This window comes from Aythya fuligula, chromosome 15, assembly GCF_009819795.1.
Source record: "Aythya fuligula isolate bAytFul2 chromosome 15, bAytFul2.pri, whole genome shotgun sequence".
Taxonomy (NCBI): domain Eukaryota; kingdom Metazoa; phylum Chordata; class Aves; order Anseriformes; family Anatidae; genus Aythya; species Aythya fuligula.
Window position 1 is genome coordinate 9,864,797 of NC_045573.1, and position 18,941 is coordinate 9,883,737.

Sequence of the window (18,941 nt, forward strand, 5' to 3'; positions counted from 1 at the left end):
TGACAACAGGGAATTCCAACAGTCATATATAATTTTGGCATATACATATTTTGGTGGTTGGCTATGATCATTATGCTTTATCTGAAGATCGATAGGGGGAGAGGTCATGTCTTAGTACAATGGAGTAAGAAGCACTGAAGGAAGTTTAAATAGAAGTCAGTATTAATAATCCTGGTCAGATGATATTTTTCTTCCCTGTTAATCTGCCCATGGAAATCCATTTTTGAGGAAGAGCTCAGAGATCAAGACTTGACACTGCTGAAATTACTAACCTGTTGAATACATCTCCATTTGATTCTTTAAAAAGCAACTAGACATATAAATCAGAGTAGAAGAACAACGTAGCTGTTCCCTCTCTTGGCAAGAGGAAGTAGTACAGCAGACTTTTTTTTGGGCTCCAGTAGAATAGTAATTAGCAAGTTAGCTGCACTAAATTGTTTCAATGTAGTTTTCTTTTTGAAAGATTTAGTTTCTGACTCCGGGTTTTCCTTATAATGGACATGTGTTAGTTCCCACTTTAAGAAAAACATGGAGAACAAATGAGCAACATAAAATGAATTCTGTACAAAACAACCACACTGTGTACTACTAGAGCATATATTTTGGCAATATCTTTATCAAAACTTTCAACTAAAAGACTCCTTACAGAAGCTTTCTTTGACCTAGCAGCAATCAGCTCTTGCTGCAAATAGTAAAAATGAACCAGATTACTTTTTGTTTGTTTGTTTTCTTGTGAGAGTGCTGATGTTTTAAATGTTACTGATTTCCTCTTCCCTTCTATCCTCTGTATAGCCTCTGTGCTTTCAGTTCTTCTAAAGGAAGTTTAAGTTCACATGAACAATCCACACAAAGATGCACCGCAAATGGTTTCTATGTTTCATTCCTCCTTCCCACCTTCAAGAAAATTTATCTATAAATTGCTTGGTCTATACATGTCTCTAAGCATTTACCCAGGAACATACTTGATTTGTTTTAGCCTCCTGATGCTCATTGCCACAGAGGCTCAGCCTGGACTAGTACCTGCTAGCTGGTCTTGTAAAGCTGAACTGAATTCCTACCAATCTGCGTTGCAGAGCTAAATCAGCTTAGCCTTAGAGGGTGTATTTTTCACCTCAGCTGCTTCTGATTGCATAAACAATTTATTATATTTTATTATTTATTTCATTATATGGGTGCTTATATAAAGGAAGTGAAGAGATGGTTTTGTCTTTTCAGCTTGGTAGTTGTAATTATTTAATTGAAAACAATCATGTTATACACCAGAATTGATTATGTAATACATCAGCAATAGGCACAGTTTCAGTTTATTTGGAATGAATATGAGTTTTTCTTATTTCCTCCTTTTTTTTGTTTGGAAAGCGTTAAGTTTCCCTAGGTCTCTTACGCAAGGAAAACATAACTGAGAGTGAGTTGAGAAATGTAATTCTCTGTTAACTGTGTTAACTTACTGATTCCAAGCAAGGGTGACTACTACAAATGTCTCCAAGTGAGTATCTGTGATGACTATGTTAAATTATTACCCCGATTTTATGAACTCTAAATATACATATATATATTTAAAAAAAAAAAAAAAAGATTACATTACTTATAGGAAATGTAAAAATTGCATCAGTAGTGGCACATCTTAGTTAACTGGCAGAATCCTGGATACTTTGCAACTTGAAAAGGAACAAATTCTGCTATATAGAGCATAGAAATTATATGTATTTTCTCTCCAGTGGCTTAGTTTGTAGCTTCATCGGGTTCTTTACATCTTACCTTAGCTATGAATTCCAGAGCTGCTATGACCATAAAGGCAAGGCTACTGCAATCCCAACATAAATTGCCTCAAACTGCTGTAGAATTTTCAAGCAGTGCTTGTCAATTTTTCCAGTGCAAAGGATGTGCTTTTCTACCATCTACAAGCTAGTATGATTCACTGTTAATTACACAGACGGAAGTTATGATCTTCATTTCCTAATTTTCTGCGTATCTACAAATTAACAAATGATTTATCATGGATATTTAGATACCAAAACGTGTTTCCAAAAATGGAGGTAAGTTCTGCATCTACTCTCTTAACTTCACTATTATGGAAGTAAAGTGGTACTTTGCAGGTCACACTAGAAAGCAATAGGATTATTTTTGGTCAAGAATTAGATCTTCTGTTAGCATGAATCTAACAGATCATTGAGCCAGACTTACTATTTTGGCTAAGGTTCATTTATATATTGATTAAAAACAAAAAGTTTGTGGTAGATCAGAACAGGGGGTCACGGGTTAAAGGAAGTTGACACCATGGATCAAACAGAATCTTTTCATATTCTTTAGTGACTCGTTTACCACTTTTTATTTAGTACCCCATCACTTTGTAGGCAGCAAATCTTAATATAGGATGTCCCAAATAGGAGATAGGGTTGGTTTTTGTTTTTTGGAACTCTGCAAATTAGGCTGGTTACAGACTGTTGGTTTATATTCTTTTGTGAATTTGAGTAATATATTGTTAATGAAGATTAGTACCGCTAGGGCTTTCCATCACCAGCCTGCCTTTTATTCTTTCCAAGTATACGAACTAATCATAGAGAAAGAAACTATTTGGTTATTCTGTGCAAATTCAAATATACAACTTTTCAGTTCTTCAGTGTGTTTTTCATGCTTTTGTGGGACTGATTCACTTTGGTGGCACATGTGAATTCATAGACTGCTTGGTGTTTTTCAGATGGAGGGAACAACTGTACTGTGACCAACATAGAGGGATACTCTCAATTGTTCTTGTAGCAGAAACAGGTCCCAGAACTGGAGGTAAGGAAATTCTGCTTGATGTCACAAAGAATAAATGGTCAACACGTACAAAGATAGAGGTAAAAAGACCAATAAAGTAGCTTAGGAAAGTATCTTTTTCTATCAAATTACAGATTTGGGATTCATTTCCTTCCATAGACAGAAAGCATAGTTTTTGTTAGTTTGTTTTAAAAAAAAAAAAAATCAATCTCACTTCTCACGTTCATTAAAATATGTATATTCTTGGATCTCAATGAATAAATGCATATGTTATTTCCCCTGAAAAATGCTGGAGTGATATATATTGTAAAGACTGCTTTATGCTGTATCCCAGCCTAGAAACTGGCATCTGCCTTTTATAGACTGCAGGTATTTCTCTAAACTGTAGTTCAATTACGGCCTGAGCGTCTATATGCTGTTACTATTCTATTTAATGGCTAGCAAACAGCTGCAGTATCAACTGCTTACACTGCTAAACTGTAGCTATAAAAATATTAAATGCAAATACCCTTGCAGTATATTTTATATATTATGTTAAAAAAGAAATATATTTGACATTGAAACAACTGAAACAAATCAGTTTATTATTTGTACTCAAATAGTGTCTAGGAACCCTTATCATTGACCAGAGCCCTATTCCCCTAGATATGCAAACAACTCAAAAATAGTCTGTCTCAGTCATATTACAGCTTTGAAAAACGTATCTAGTGAGTGTAAAGAAAGATGAGACTATACTGATAAGCATGACTTTACTCGCAAGATAATCTTTTTCTTTGAGGTGTAGCGAAAAGAACCAGTTCTGTCTCCTGAAATGTTACAAACACCATTGAAGAATCACAGTTAGAGACTTTTGAACAAAATAGGCTCATCATCTGGAAAGCCAATACATTAACGGGGTTTAAGAATTACGAAGAATTTTAAATTGTGACAGGCCTGCTTTATATGGCAGGAGAGCAAAGGGAAGACAAGCCTGAGGGTTTAAAGAAGATATAGTCAAACCTGTAATTTAAGAAATTGATGCCTGTAGTTTAAGTAGTAATTTTGTAGTTTAAGACTAACTAAAATCATAAGAGACAGGTGTCTGCTACATGAAGCATGAGCACATTGAACAGCTAAGTCCTTAGATTTCAGCCATAGCATTAATTACAAAATACAGAGAATTTGGAAGCGAGGTGGCAGGAAAGAGCTCACATAAACTGTGGTCTTGCAATGAGAACATCCATTCTACAACTGAACTAGACAACACAGATAAACATCCTTCAAAGAGAAATAACGTCACCCAAGAGGAAGCAAGCTTTAGAAACCAGAAGATTTGTTTGAAGTAAAAGATATAGCTGTATTTATTATTTTAACCACTGAAGCAAGTTTGTATTTGCAGACAGATTTAGGGGTAAAGTACTGCATGGAACAGCATTCTCTGAAAGATACTGCTGCAGAGCCTGTGTATAGATAGGAAGACGACTTCTTGTAGAAATGTAAGGAAGACAGATTTTGCATTCAATTATCAGACCTGCTGAAGGAAGAAGGCAGGAAAAGGTTTTAGTATCCGTTCTTGAGAATCATTAGATTCCCCTGTGAGTATTTCCAATAAAGCACAGGCTGGAATGGAGAACGTCAAACTGAGAAGTACTCCACAAGAGGCTTTAGAGGATTGTATTACTATACTCTGGTTCTAAGGAAGAACAGACTTCTCTAACCTCAGGACGGAGAATTGGAGAAGGGAAAGCTGCATCATTTCCCTTGTAACAGATCCACACAGGGCTATATATAGAATAAGAAAGAACTCAAAAGAAGTTGTATGCAGACAAAACATGCACAGATTTCAAGCTAGAATGGTTATAGCAAGAAAAACCGATTTAAAAAGTCAGAGCAAGACATACAAAACAACTGTTTCCTAGGCAAAACTGCGTGGACATCATGACATGAAAAACACTATAAACAGTTCAGGCAGATGATGAAATGAGACACAGCAGATACAGACCAGGGCTCCAAGTCACAGAGGAACTCTGCATATAGTGAAAATAAATTCACCCAAAAACTATTAGGAAAAAAAAATTGTATTACTTAATACTGAAAAAGAACCCAAAACATTCCAATAAAGTTTCTGCAGTGTGAGAAAGACAGTAACCAGTATATTTTATCCCCCTCTCATAGTGACAGTTCTGTGAAGTGAAGAATTGCTGGTTTTAAAATTGTCCATAATTTATGCATATACCCTTGATAAAAATAGCTTAAAACAAAAACAAAAACACCACACAACAAAACTTTTGCTTGTAATCAGGCTGCTAACTTGAATATCTGTAATAACATATTTTCATTATATTGAACAATTCAAGAAAAATGGCAGCAGTGATTTCATATTTTAAATCATGTTAAATACATTGTCTTTCTTGGGATACATGGTTTTTATTTCAGCCCTTTTTCACACCAGTGCCAAGTTATGCTTCTGGAAAACATCACTTTCACAACATTTCTCTACTTTTATCTGTAATAGTCCCTTCCCTGCTCTTTGACACCTAATGAATTTGGGTGCTTTCAGTTTGGACTAGGAGAAAGATAAGGTAATAAACAAAGCCAATTAAAATGAATGTGTTTATTTGTTCCAGCTCATCCATTAGAAGAAAACACAAATGAATCATTACAAGTCAGTGAAAAAAGCTCTTAGGATGAGATTTTCTTAACAAGGTATGTTATTCCATGAATATGCTTGTTTTCTAAAAAGACATAACTGAATTACTATATAAAAAGTTACAATAGACAACAATCATGCTGACTGTGGCCTGCCCACTTTCTTGGGTGTTTGCTTTGGTGTTTTGGAAGGTTTCTTGCCTGACTGTACTAATTTCCCAGCTTTAGGTGTTGCAAAAGACTTTGCTTCAGGCTTTTTGGGAGTCTTTTTCAGCTCTTTTTCTTTTATTGCTTCCTTTGGCATGCTGGGCTGCTTGACTTTTTTCTGTTTTGGTGACATCTGCACATCTGCATGTTTTGGTTTTGGAGCCTCAGCATCTAGAGGTTGTTTCTTTCTCTTACCAAGGGTTGCTTTTGTTTTCTTGCCCAGGTTGTCGCTTTCCACGGGACTCTGATTTGGTTCCGCTTCCTGTAATTAAGACAAAAAAGTATTACTTTTCCAACTAACAAACATCACTGTCTTTTTTCCAAGAGCGATCAATGAAAACCATTCTAAATGACAAATGCTTTCTATTGCTTGTACTATTCCCTAGCCCAAATGATTTTTTCCGCATTTCAGGCTGGAAACAGAGGAACTAAACACAGAACTAAATCATGAAAAATTAACAAAATAATTACTAAGTAGATTGAACAGATATGAGGATGTTCACCTTCCTGGTTAACCAAGTCACTGAACTGTTATGATGGCAGAATTTAAACCACAGTCCCCTTCTCGTCCTGCGTTTGGGTTTAATAGATTCCAGAGATCAACTCTATTCAGAGTCCACCTGTACACACACAAACTGCACTTTTATGTGTGCACTAGGCCCAGTATTCCTGAGAGATCATCATATATTCCCAAATGGCCCTCAGGAAAGAAAGCTGCTGACACCGGAATAGCTCATACCAACTCCAGCTGTACCTATCCCACGTCTCTAGCAATCACATCGTGTGAGCTGACAGAGGCCTGCTGCATGACAGTAGCTTGAAGCAAGCTGTACGTTTGCTTTTTTTTTTTTTTACTGGGCAGCACATAATCATAGTGGTAGTCTAGATATACCTGAAGAGATGCACAGTTAGAGTGTAAAGATACGCTCTAATCACAAGTGTAGTATAACTGATTTGAATTTAAAAGCATTACTGTTTTTTTCACCCATTTCTGTCCACTAGGTATTTGTTAGACATGCGAATACTGTGAGTTTGGTTGTTTTGCAGACATGTGACAAAATCCATGCTACCTTCAATATCCACAACAGTAAATCTATACAGTATTTCATGCAAGCTGCTAGCTCTTAATGTATATTGTGATTGTTAATGTTGTATATTACTGTCCTAGAGAACACATGCATTTGTTTTTCAAGTTCTGCACTTGATAGATGATGCATTAAAATATATAATTTAATAGGAAATTTTGAATTAATTAATTAAGTTACTGATTTTTTAAAACATAAGTGTTTCTCAATCATTTTACCCTTTCTTCTGACTTCAGGCCTAGTTACAAGCTAGACAAAATTGCCACTATTTAGGAAAACAATAAAGAGGACAGTAAACACTGGCTTCCTTTGTACAAGGAATTTACTAAAAATAAGTAAATAAATCCTCAGAGCATCCCCCCATATACACACAGATCTTGCTTTCATCATATTTTAAGAAAATTCAATTCACCTGAAGTCTGTTAAAAGATGTTATCCCATAAGGAACAATGAATTAAGGACATGAAACTGTTGGAAAGTGTCCAGAGGAGGGCTACGAAGATGGTGAAAGGCCTTGAGGGGAAGACGTACGAGGAACGGCTGAGGTCACTGGGCCTGTTCAGCCTGGAGAAGAGGAGGCTGAGGAGAGACCTCATCACAGTCTACAACTTCCTCGTAAGGGGGTGTCGAGAGGCAGGAGACCTTTTCTCCATTAACACTAGTGACAGGACCCACGGGAACGGGGTTAAGCTGAGGCAGGGGAAATTTAGGCTGGACGTCAGGAGGGGGTTCTTCACAGAGAGGGTGGTTGCACACTGGAACAGGCTCCCCAGGGAAGTGGTCACTGCACCGAGCCTGTCTGAATTTAAGAAGAGATTGGACTGTGCACTTAGGCACATGGTCTGAACTTTTGGGTAGACCTGTGCGGTGTCAAGAGTTGGACTTGATGATCCTTAAGGGTCCCTTCCAACTCAGGATATTCTATGAATGATTTACATAGTTCATAGTATTTAGTTTTAACTTAAATGTAAGTTTCTCGGTATCTTAAAATTACCTTTAGCTCAGCTAGGGTGGTTATTTGCATGGGCACCAGTTGTGGAATTTCTTCTTCATCATTATGTTCATCTGGTTCTTGGACTACTTCTACTTTTTCTTTAATCACAAGTTCCTGGGTTGCAGCAACATCCTTATTTTCCGTTTTCACAGCAACTTGACTTGAATTCACTTTTTTAGCTGTCTTTTTCGTTTTCTTCTTCTTCTTCTTCTTCTTTCCTTTCTACAAAAAATTCAAAGTACACCTCAGACAACATAGCATTTCTAAACACAACAATTGTTTTAATATGGTTAAGAATAAGACAGTCTAGCAACATAAATTGAAATGTTCTTCATTAAACCTGGACTGGTCAACCATAAGGAAAATATGAAAATGTGTTACATTCAGCATAGGAGAAGCTCCACATAAACACCTCATAAATAAATGAAAACAATGTAAAAAATAATCTTTAAGTTGTATATATATGCTCCCCATTTGTTTTAGATATTGGGAGAAAAAAGGCAGAACCAAGTACAAAGGAATAGCTTTTATTTTTATTTTTTTTAAATTTAATGTAGATGAAGCCTTCCCCTCCCATCCTGGCAAAATAATATACAAACATCTGAATAATTCACAAGCTCCTATGGCACTGATTAGCAAATATATAAATGGATGCACAGTCTAAATCCATGTATATGTTAATGAATGTAGTTTCAGGAGGCAAATACAAATACACTATTTAAGCAAGAGTTTCAAGAGTGAATCTCAGTTGAATCTATGTTTCAAGACTAGAAACTCTTAGCTTACTTATTTCTAATTTGCTTTATAACTTATAAGGAAGTTTCAGTGATTTCTTGTTACTGTGTATGAGAAGTGCTCAGTCAGGAGTGCCTAATAACTTTGTGGCCATAGCTGCCTGGAATCCACAGCTCAAGCTTGTAAGCCCAACACATTAGTTGCTATAACACATAAAAAGAAGCCAAAGAGCTAATGGTTCTGATCTGGTTTTACGGCAAGTTTGAAGATTTTTTTTTTTTTACCTCTCCTTCCTTTCTGTCAACAACTGGCTGTCTGTCAAGCTCATTTAAGTTGGAGATACGTGCAGTAAAAATTGGAAGTGCAACTGATTTAAGTGTCTTGAGGTGAAGAACTTTCACATTTTTCCAGTTCTGAAACAACAACAAAAAAAATACATAATTTAAAAATAACAAGGCTAAAGGCAAGTTAGTTCATAATTTGATGCAATCAATCAGCAGTACCTTTGGTAACTTCTTATCAATCACTTCAGCTGCTGCAATGATGTTATCTACTATCTCATCAGCTTTCATTCCAGTGTGACCAATACGTGCTGTACTGAAAACAGAGAAGAGTAACATTTATATATGAGTAAATAAACATACTAAGTTACTTGTTCTTCACTATTCCCTGAAATAAAACAGAAAAGCACTCATCTGCAATTATTTTAGCTTTCATGGAAGATGGCTGACTATCACTGAAGTCTTTTATAATAACAGTCAGAATAGATTTACCTGTATTAACCATTTTAATATTATGAAATGCAATTTCTGTCTTTTATTGCTAAGATAGATTTAGATCGAGATTAGTTTAGATGCACAATAGATTAAAAAGTCTCAAAATAAGACAGTATCTTAGAAGTGGTTGTTATATAATTGAACAGCAATATTTTTCTTTGACCGTACATGCTGATTGACAGTGATAGTTGCCTAGAAATTCCTTAGCAACAAGGAAAAAAAACTTCGGAGTGAGACTTCTTAGTATGTAGAATTTCTGATCTCTTTATATGGTTTGCTGGTTTATACCTCTTTTCTAAGGTTCAAAATGACCTGTACCTGGAATGGTGACTCTTAACATCTTACTTGCATCTTAATGGAATAAACAATTCAAAATTCCTACAGTTACTTCCTCTTAAGTATTAAACTCCTCATACTTACTAACAGCACCCTTTGTTGGTAACTGGGAGTGTTGTACCCTGGATATGTTTTTGAAACTCCTTAGCAAGATTTTTGGCTTTTAGGTTAACACATAACGGTGCCCTAAAAAAGAAAAGGTGGAGGGAAAAATAGTAATTAAAAAAAAAAATCAAAGAAACTACCAAATAACTAAGCAAAACTTTAGTAAGAAGAATTTATTAAAATAGTAACAATGCAAAACCGATATACAGAATTCAAAGACCTACTTTTTCCTTTCATAGAAGTGTTTTCCTATATGTGAGGGCAAAAGCCTTCTAATTCGGTCATCAGACAGGAAGAGATCGAATCTGTTCAGGAGGCGACGCTTTGCTTCAAATGGTTTATACTCTTTTTTGAGAGTTTTGTATGAGATCACCTGCAACGAAAGTAACAGTTTAGTCCTGCCACTGAAAACACAGCATAGAATATTTCCTATAACCACATAAAATTAAGCTGCATAACTGTTAGTTAGTCAATAAGAATTATTTTAGAATGTTGAAGACAAATGATAAAAAAAGGATACAGTAGTTTTTAAGAATTAGATGATATGGATCTCTTGCATAGCAACTGCACATCACCAAACAAAACTAGAGTACATGGTAATACCTAAATCAAGATAAATACAGCAATAGAAAATGTTTTCCAATTTTATTGAGGGAAGCATAAGTGATCCAATCCAGCTGCAAAGGACTTGAATATTCTTTTGTACTGTGAGTAAACAACTAAAAATTTTTAAACCAAATACTGAGTATTTATTTAGCCATTACATCTGATTGCTAAAGGCATAGTCTTAAATTTAAATTATTTTGAGTAATTTTTTAAGTTTGGGAAACATACAGTTTGAATAGTCAGAAAAAGCCTTATTTGAGATTGTTAACTGCTGAGATTAAAATATTAAACACTGATTTTTTTTTCCTTTTCCACTGAAGAAGAGAGACACAACAGTACTATGCTATATCATCATCTCTTTTCCTTACCTGGCTAACATTTGTGATCCCATTCTGTGTTAAAAGTTTCTTGTACAGATTTTCAGTCTGTTCTGCAGACAAATTCGGTTCATCCTTTGTGAACAGGCAAACCTCTGCTGTTTCTGTTCGGATGCTATGTGGCAGTGGTCTACAGCGAGGACATAAGATGGAGAGGAGACACAACCTTTATCCAGAAGTAGGAAACTACATTGCCTACAAAGATCATTAGAGCAGGTAGCGCATATATCCTGGGAGGAGATGGACCATCCATGCTCCGCACCATGCCTGCACCCGCTGAAGCTGGGTAGTGCTGGCACCCAGACAAAGCGCTGTGAGCTTTCTCAGCACGGCAGGGTACAGCTAAAAGCAGTGCCAGGGCCGTGGCAATGCAATCCCCGAGCCCCCAACCAACGCCACGCCGCAGGACGGGAGGCTCCCCGCGGGCCGGTGCCTTACATTTTGATGACCTGCTCCACCCGCGGGATCTTCCACACGGTCACCAGCAGGTGCAGGCAGTCGCTCTCGTTGAGGAGCAGCTCGTCTCCCTTCGCCTTGCTCTTGGAGAAAGCCAGCAGGGCCTCCACCGCCTTCCGCACCTGCAACGGCATCGGCCGCACTTGAAGCAAAGCCAGACCAAGCCAAACCCGACCGCCCCGGCCGGCTCCCCGCAGTACCTGCCCACGGTGCAGCTTTGCCGTGCCCCCGGCCATGGCTCCCCCGCCGCCACGTGTGGCCGCCGCCTTCCGGGGCACGGCGGGGCCCGGCCGCCCCTTCCGGCCCTCCCGGCAGCGGGAGCGGGCGCGGCCTGGCGGCGGGAGGCCGGCAGGGCCGAGCCCGGCTGGGCGCCGTGTGCCCGGGGGGCGGCTTTGCCTCAGGGAGGGCGGACCCGGCCTGCCCGGCTCACGAAGGAGGGGCCGGCCGATCGCGGCTGCCTCCGGTCGGGCCTTCGCGGCCCCCCGCGGGGAGCTCCCGCTCTGTCAGCCCTGGTTCTCCTGCCCGTGTCCCCATGGTACGCAGGATTCCTGTCACAGCCCGGTGCGGCGCTGTACAGCTGCCTGCAGGGAGCACGTTTAGTCGGCCCATGCCCAGCCTGCTGTCTGTCCCCCCCTCCCCGTCCTTCGCAGCAGAGCTGCTCTCCAGTCATTGCCCAGCCTGTGTTGGCACTACTCCTTCCCAAATGCAGGGTTGTGTTTATCTTTGTTGAATATGGACAGATACCTGTGTTGCCTAATCCCTCAGGTTTGTCCAGGTCCCTCTGTACAAAAGGGTTTTGACTGGTCCCTGAGTTTGATACCATCTACAAATTTAGTGAGACTGTGCTCCAGGTGGCTGATAGATGTTAAACAGAATGTGTCCCAGAGTAAAACCCAGTGGTACCCTGCTTGTTAGCGACCTTCAGGTAGAGTACAAGCCATTACCTCTGTCCTCAGAACCCCATTTTCTGGGTAGTCACTAGCCAGTTGGTTGCCACCCACCCGGACCATAGTATTTAAGATACCAGAATACTGAGGGAGACTTGAAAAATATGCTAAAGGTGAGGTAAATGCCATCCGCTCTGTTCTCCTCATCCATAAATTCAGCAATTTTGTCATGGAAAGTAATCACATGGGGCAGGCATGATTTGCACAGTCAGTCCATGCTGATTGTTCACAAGCAGCTCTTTCATCTATCTTAAGAGGACTTGTCCCATGATTTTTCCAGGGCCCGAGTGAGGACGACTGGTCTGTGGCTCCTGGATTGCCCTCTTGGTGCTTTTTGAGAGTAGGTGGACCTCTTGCTCCTCTCAAGTCATTGGGACCCTTGCCCAGTTTCCTTTCAAAGCATTGGAAGCTATTCTTGTTGCCCCTGGTATTCATGGACAGTTTTAGTTCTAGGTGAGCTTTGATTGTCCTGTGACAATACCTACATGCCTTAGCAATGTTTCTAGATTCCTTCTTTGCAGACTGTCCTTGATTTTACCTCCTGCATTACTGTCTTTTTGCACTGGAGTGCTGCCATAAACTCCCTGTTTAGGCAAGACAAACTCCTGATGCATCTACTTGTTTTCCTGAGTATCAGGAGGTACCTTTGTTAAGATTTGAAAAGATTGTCCTTAAAGACCTGCTGCCAGCTTTTCTGAGCTCCTTTGCCCTTCAGAGCTGCCTCCCATGGAGTGCCACCTCCTGTTTCCCTGAATAAACCGTTGTCCCTTTCCTGAAGTCTGCTACTCATCTTCCTTGCAGCCATCAGCACCTTGAATCTACTCATCTTCCTTGCAGCCATCAGCATTTCCTGGTCACTACAGTTGAGGCCACCATTGATTGTCACATGTCAAACCCTTTCTTCCTTATTTGTGAACACTAAGGCATCTACTGCATCTATGTTCCAGTTTAGAAATGCATTGACTGATTCCATGGAACTAGCTTAGCTGTGGGACACATGCCGTCCAATTCCACATGGCCTAAGTGCATGGTATTAACATCAGATCTACCCTGGAGCTATTTTCACCTTGTTACTGTGCTGTGCATCCCCTGGCAGCTTTGGTGCTCTGCATTCATCATGCAAGTAAGCGGCCACCTGGGTAACGTAGCTCTGCATAACCAGGAGTTAAACATACATAAAATAAGGAATCCTGGTCTTGGTCACTCACTCGTCACTTCCATATTTTTGCTTGTTTTTGCTTTTCTAGTTATGGCTTTATTCCTTCGTATGTCTTCCAACAAAATTTGTTACTCAGTCGGTGTGCCAGTGCAAAGAGAAAGGGATTAAAATACCCTAATCAAGACAAGTTCCTTTATGTAATGATTTATGTTTCCACTCTGCTGGCAGAACTCACGGAGTAACAGCAAAGAGTCAATGGCTTTAAGACTTGTCCAAGGAAGACTTAAGGCAGTAGCTGCAACACTGCATAGTTGTGCCTTCACGATTTGTAACGAGACAGGCATATCGAGTTCAGGAGGTTGTTTGCATACTAATTGACTTGATGTAATTTACTGTAGATAGGTTATTTACTGATTGATACTGGTGGGGAAAAAATGTCCCGGAAAATGGAAATTTTAACCTTCTATTGTGTGATTTTGGACAAACAAGATAAATGAAACTAGCAAGGAAAAATAAAAGCCATCCTTTGTTGCCATGTAGTCATAGCATGAAGTATTGATTAGAGAAATTATTGAAAGGCTAGGACCACCCAGAGTAGCTAAATCAGGCAGACTCATTAGTATCTTTTCAACACTAGTAGGACTTACGCATATGATGCTAGCTGTGGCATTTTATAATCTGATAATTGTATTAGTCTTGCTCCTATCCCTGCATAGGCCTTGCATATTTTACAGCAGATGCCTTAATAAAACATCAACAGATTATTGTGAGATGTTAAAATAAAACAGATAAAGTCAGATGACGGGGAAGGCTCTTTGAAAGTATGCTAGGCTAGTGTTGTAAGAGGTGATTGAACAGTATGTTTGAAGCCTGACTATACTGGGTCAGCATAGCATTAGTAAGATAAATTTAAGGGACTATTATTAGTCACTATTACTTTGAATCACTATGACTAATGACTCAAATTCAAATTTCTCACATATCAATCTCATCCAAACACATTTTCCTGCCACTTTTCAAGTTTGATGTGACTAAATTTCAGTAGATGCGGTTTAACTGACTTAGATAATTTTCTCTTGAAAGGTGTTTGACATAGTTAATAGAGCTGTCACGGGAAAATAAGTTAATCTCTGGATAAGAAATATTTCAGCATAGTACGTGAGTTATATGCAATGGGTACAAACTATAAAGAGTAATGTTAACTTTTAATTTTTCAAGTTCACAAATTAATACTCTAATGAAAATTATTTATTTTTGTAAATGTTACCCCATACTAAAAACAGATAGTAAAATACTCTGGCGTAGCTTTGAATTTAGCTTTCTCTGCTGATAAAAGTATTTTTTCCTTAAGTCCAGTCACAACTAAGATTTGAAATGACATACTTGCCAGGCTTTCTACCTTATTACTTACTTAAGATGATGTTTCTATTTAACTCTAATTTTGTACTTTGTCCTGGCAAAGGGGATGTACAAGCAGCAATTGTTTCTGCTGTAAACAGATCTTTGAGGTTTAAAATTATTTTCTTATTGTGCATTCCAGAAGTTCCAGTACCAGGTTTGTGTTCCTCCAGATTATTTGATGGCAGATAAAACTCCAGATCTTGCTTTATAAAGTATATTTCTTTGTGCAACAAAAGTGGCACACGGATCATGGAGAAAGGAAATCAGGAGTAAGAAGTACACTTTATCATAGAGACCTAAGAAAAGAATCCGCATCACTTCTGTTCAAGCACTCGTTTTCTTTGATTGCACTCCTTTGCAATCCTAGTGTAAGCCTCTAGCTATACTAGTTAACTGTCAGCTGGATGGATACTTACATCCCAAGTTATTCAGTTATTCAAAAACTACTGTTTCAGAACCAGAGGCACCTGTCTTTGTGACACAAGCTGTAAACTTTTCACATTATAATCCTTTGCCTATCACCAGTTCTACAGGTTTAACAGAGGACAGGAACACAGTCTCAAATACAACTTTCATCTGATGGCTAATCTGTCATCTCTCAATTTATTTGGAAGTATGTGGGCTTCTTTAGGTGTATCTGTAATTAACTGAGGGTAGATTCCTTACATTCAAACTTAGATTGGAAGTTGAGACTTTTTGGGAGGGAGAGCTGATGAAAGCGTATTATTAAAACTTATATATACACACAATAGATTTTACGTTTGTTAGCATAGATTTCCATTTTATATTTAGACTAGACTCCTTTATAGCATTTCTTCAGAGGGAAATAAATATTTTGTTATGTTTATACTGCATTAAAATAAACACAAGGAAAGAAACAGGTTCACAATATGAAATCTTCAGTAGTAACTCCAGTTTTGTTGGTGTATTTTTCTTTACCAAATCCTCTGTAGTGTATACAAAAACAGCAGAATAAGGAAGAACCTTGTATCAGTTCAGGAAGAAAACAGTCTTATCTGGAGTACATTTCATCTGCTTTAACATCATCATTTAAACACTCTGCATTAAGAACCAAAAAGCCAGAGTAATACAGAATTAAATACTTGGGACAATTGAAACAATCTTTTTTTCTTTTTCTTTCTTAAGTAATACTCATGAATAAACACTTATAAAAACACATTTCTCATAATTAACAGTTTTTATGGACTGGTGCCATAAATAGTCTAAAACAGAGGTTCTTCACTGAGCAATCTTTGCTGGGCCTTTATGTCAGAGAAAAAAGACAAAACATAAAATTCATGACCAGCAAATATCCCCATGGATAAACCTCCTTAGAGCAGCCATTTGTCTTACAACACAATTACAACATCATCAATAGCTCGTTGTTCAATAATACAGTTTACTACCAGAATGAGTGTCTCAGGAAACCAGTGCCATCATACATTTGTATATCAGTTCCCAATTGTCTGCAAAGATAACCAAGGTAGCAGAATTGGGTTTAGATGGATGATGACAGTGTTAAGTCAACTGAATGCTGTACCCATTTCTCCATTTAGTGTGCTTTACTTCTTGGTAAGTTGCAGAAATAAGTAATTATTTTCTTGTTGCAAAATAATTAGTACTGCTGCACACTTTTTTTTTTTTTTTTTACATTTAATTATTGTTACATATACCAAGGCTTTCATTTAAATGACATACAAGGTCTTAATTTACATAATTATAATTTATAACTTACATCATGGCTATACACTTAAGCCATATCTACGCTACAAACTTTGGCCAAAAATCAGGGAAAAGAGGTGTGATCCTGATTAGTACCACACTGCATACAAAGGCTGCTGTAAATGCAATTATACGGGGGAGAAACACCCCCAAATTGCTCCTTTCTGCAGAAACTCACTCACAGTTTTGCTGGTATAAGCTATATCCAGTCCAGGACCCAGGAATACTCTGCCAGTATCATGTGCTAGCACAGCTATACCAGCCATGCTCCTATGGTTCCTATAGCCTCAATCCAACTTTTATTACTTATTTTTGTTTACTTATTTTTACTATTGTGGTTGCACAGCTTCTTAATTTTCATTAATTCTTTAAAGCAGCATACCACATTTTGACAAAAATAAGTATTCAAAATGGTCCTTTAAAAAAGTTTATTACCCTCAGTGAAATCAGCAAGTAGTATTTATTTCAAGCAAAGACACACTTTTTTTCCCTTTCATCTAGATCTAGCTGTACTCAATAATAGTAAAAATGGGACTATAAAATGTAGAATGGAGATGTAATGAAAAAGTTGAGATGTAATCTGAGGTTTATTCAAATATAATGGACTCTTAGCTCTTCTATCTAAAATGTAGCCAAACTGTGTAGACCTATGCTTTACATTTTCGTATCAAGTATGTTTAAATTTTAGAGAATGCAAATATCTTATACCCCCCCCCCCCAAAAAAAAAAACCAAACCTCTTATAGCTTAGCAATATCTAATTGTATTGTAGTCCGTTAATGAACTTGAAATAATTTAAGTTCTCTTTACAAACAAGGTGATGTTAATTAGATTTATGGAAGTGGCAATCAAATGCACTAACTGGGGTGAATTATGGAAATGCCAAAACTTTCTATATACTAGTATTTCAACCCACCAGATGATTTTTCAGTTTAATAATGAATACTCAGTACAGTCCCAATATAACGAAGCTTTAGAATTCCTCATTAGGTTTGTTCTAAAGTGAAAAATTCCACTGGAGCATCATGTAGCCTTGAGATGCATTTCAATAAATGAACAAAATTTAAAAGTTTAACAATTTAGGAATCAAAGTATTAGCCAAATAGTCAGCAAATTTCAAATTCATAAGCTTACTTCAAGAAAGGGTTATGATATGAGATACATGGAAATCCTAAATCAATCCAGAATGAGAACAAGACAGTAACTTTCTTTGGCTTTTAATTTCTTCATTAATTTAAGAGCCAAGGAAATACGGGGTTTGTTCACTTGGTAGGGAAAAAAAAAAAGGTACTTTAAAACTCTGATTTACCAAAAAATAAAAGCCCAGAGATTTGCAGACATAATAAAATTTATTTCAATTCCATGCATTACGGTAGCTACAAGTGTAGTCATATGAAACTGAAGGACAATAACTTCTTCTGTCCATACAATGTAGCTGTAAGTGAAATGAATGGGAGTTCCACAGTTACAAAGAAACAAACAAAACCAAAAAAAAAAATCAACAAAAAAAAATCTGTTTCAGTTTTGAGTTCTGTGAATTCAGATACAGTCACTAGACTGTAAATTTTTGGGGGAGGAGATGGGCTCACCACAATTGTACAACTGAAAATGTTTAGTTTAAGACATTCTGAAGAAGCTCTGAGATACCTTTTAATACTTGCTACTAATATTCTGGAAAATGCAAAAAACAGTTAGCCTTCATCCTAATTGTTAGAATCAGGATAGCAATTGTAGACAGTCCACTTTCAAAGTGCAGCTAAATAAGGTTTTATTATGCAGCTCCTTCAAGTTGTACTGAGAGTAAGCTTTATGTTGAACCAGTTTTTGAAGAACTTCACTGGTCCTTATAAGCTTACATTGCTTTTTGATATGCAAAAATTTACAGACTGTGCTTGATTCTGACCCTCCCATACTTCAGTATGTGCAAACTCTTAGGGATTTAAATAGTCTTTCTCCCTCTCAGTCCAGACTGATCTTTAAAACAGCCAGGATTATCCAGCCCTGTAAATTAAAGACAGGGTGAACTGAGTAACTTATATAAACTGGCACTTTTTCATTGGCCCAGTTCTCCCACAAAATGTAGCTCTTATAAATACTAATAGGCACTATTGCCACAGATTCTTATTTTCGCAATTTCACTGATTTACTGGTTGTTAGCATTTTCTGCAGTTAAGAATTTAACAACGCTGAATTTTTATAAAGACACAATATGTAGTTTTAGCCTTCAAAATTGACTTACTGTGTCTAGTAATGATGTTAAGTCAACCTAAGTTTGCTGAAGATATTAACAAATGTAAAGCTAATGAAGGTGCCACATTTGCATGAATGTTTTTCATTTTAAGAATGCCTTCAACAAAGGGAAGGGGGCAAAACTAATTCTTTTAATACAAACTTGGCTGAGTGCCTAATTGCCTCGTTTAAAACTGTGTGTGTGGGGAGGCTGAGGAGTTTAGAAAAATCCAGATAACCAAATATCGAGGTTACTGGAAAGTTAAAAAGCTAATGCAACTGTGTTACATCTGGATAAAAAACATTATTCAAAAGCAATTCAAATACCGAAAAAGATTTCAAATTGAATAGTTTATTAACATGGTAGTCATCTTTGTAACATGTGCACACACACTCGCACACTCTGAATGATCTGCCTG

At 37.6% G+C, this 18,941-nt stretch overlaps 1 protein-coding gene across 1 annotated transcript; it reads right to left on the bottom strand.

Annotated features, from left to right (window-relative positions):
• Window positions 1-3,330: 3,330 nt before the first annotated feature.
• On the bottom strand, window positions 3,331-11,321 carry RSL1D1 (ribosomal L1 domain containing 1). Its single transcript, XM_032197926.1, has 9 exons — window positions 11,266-11,321; window positions 11,048-11,187; window positions 10,601-10,739; window positions 9,851-9,999; window positions 9,606-9,707; window positions 8,913-9,006; window positions 8,694-8,822; window positions 7,675-7,896; window positions 3,331-5,857 (listed from the first exon to the last, which is right to left on the bottom strand). Exons 1-9 carry the CDS (start codon window positions 11,299-11,301, stop codon window positions 5,525-5,527), a joined length of 1,344 nt encoding a protein of 447 aa, XP_032053817.1. The 5' UTR covers window positions 11,302-11,321; the 3' UTR covers window positions 3,331-5,524.
• Window positions 11,322-18,941: the final 7,620 nt, after the last annotated feature.

Bases quoted from the DNA above. Each gene is read 5' to 3' on its own strand.
- RSL1D1 (XM_032197926.1), bottom strand. From the start codon at position 11,301: ATGGCCGGGGGCACGGCAAAGCTGCACCGTGGGCAG. The intron at 10,000-10,600 runs GTAAGGAAAAGA...CTTTCGTTGCAG, and splicing joins GGATCACAAATGTTAGCCAG to GTGATCTCATACAAAACTCT. The intron at 8,823-8,912 runs GTACTGCTGATT...TTGTTGTTTCAG, and splicing joins TTGATAAGAAGTTACCAAAG to AACTGGAAAAATGTGAAAGT.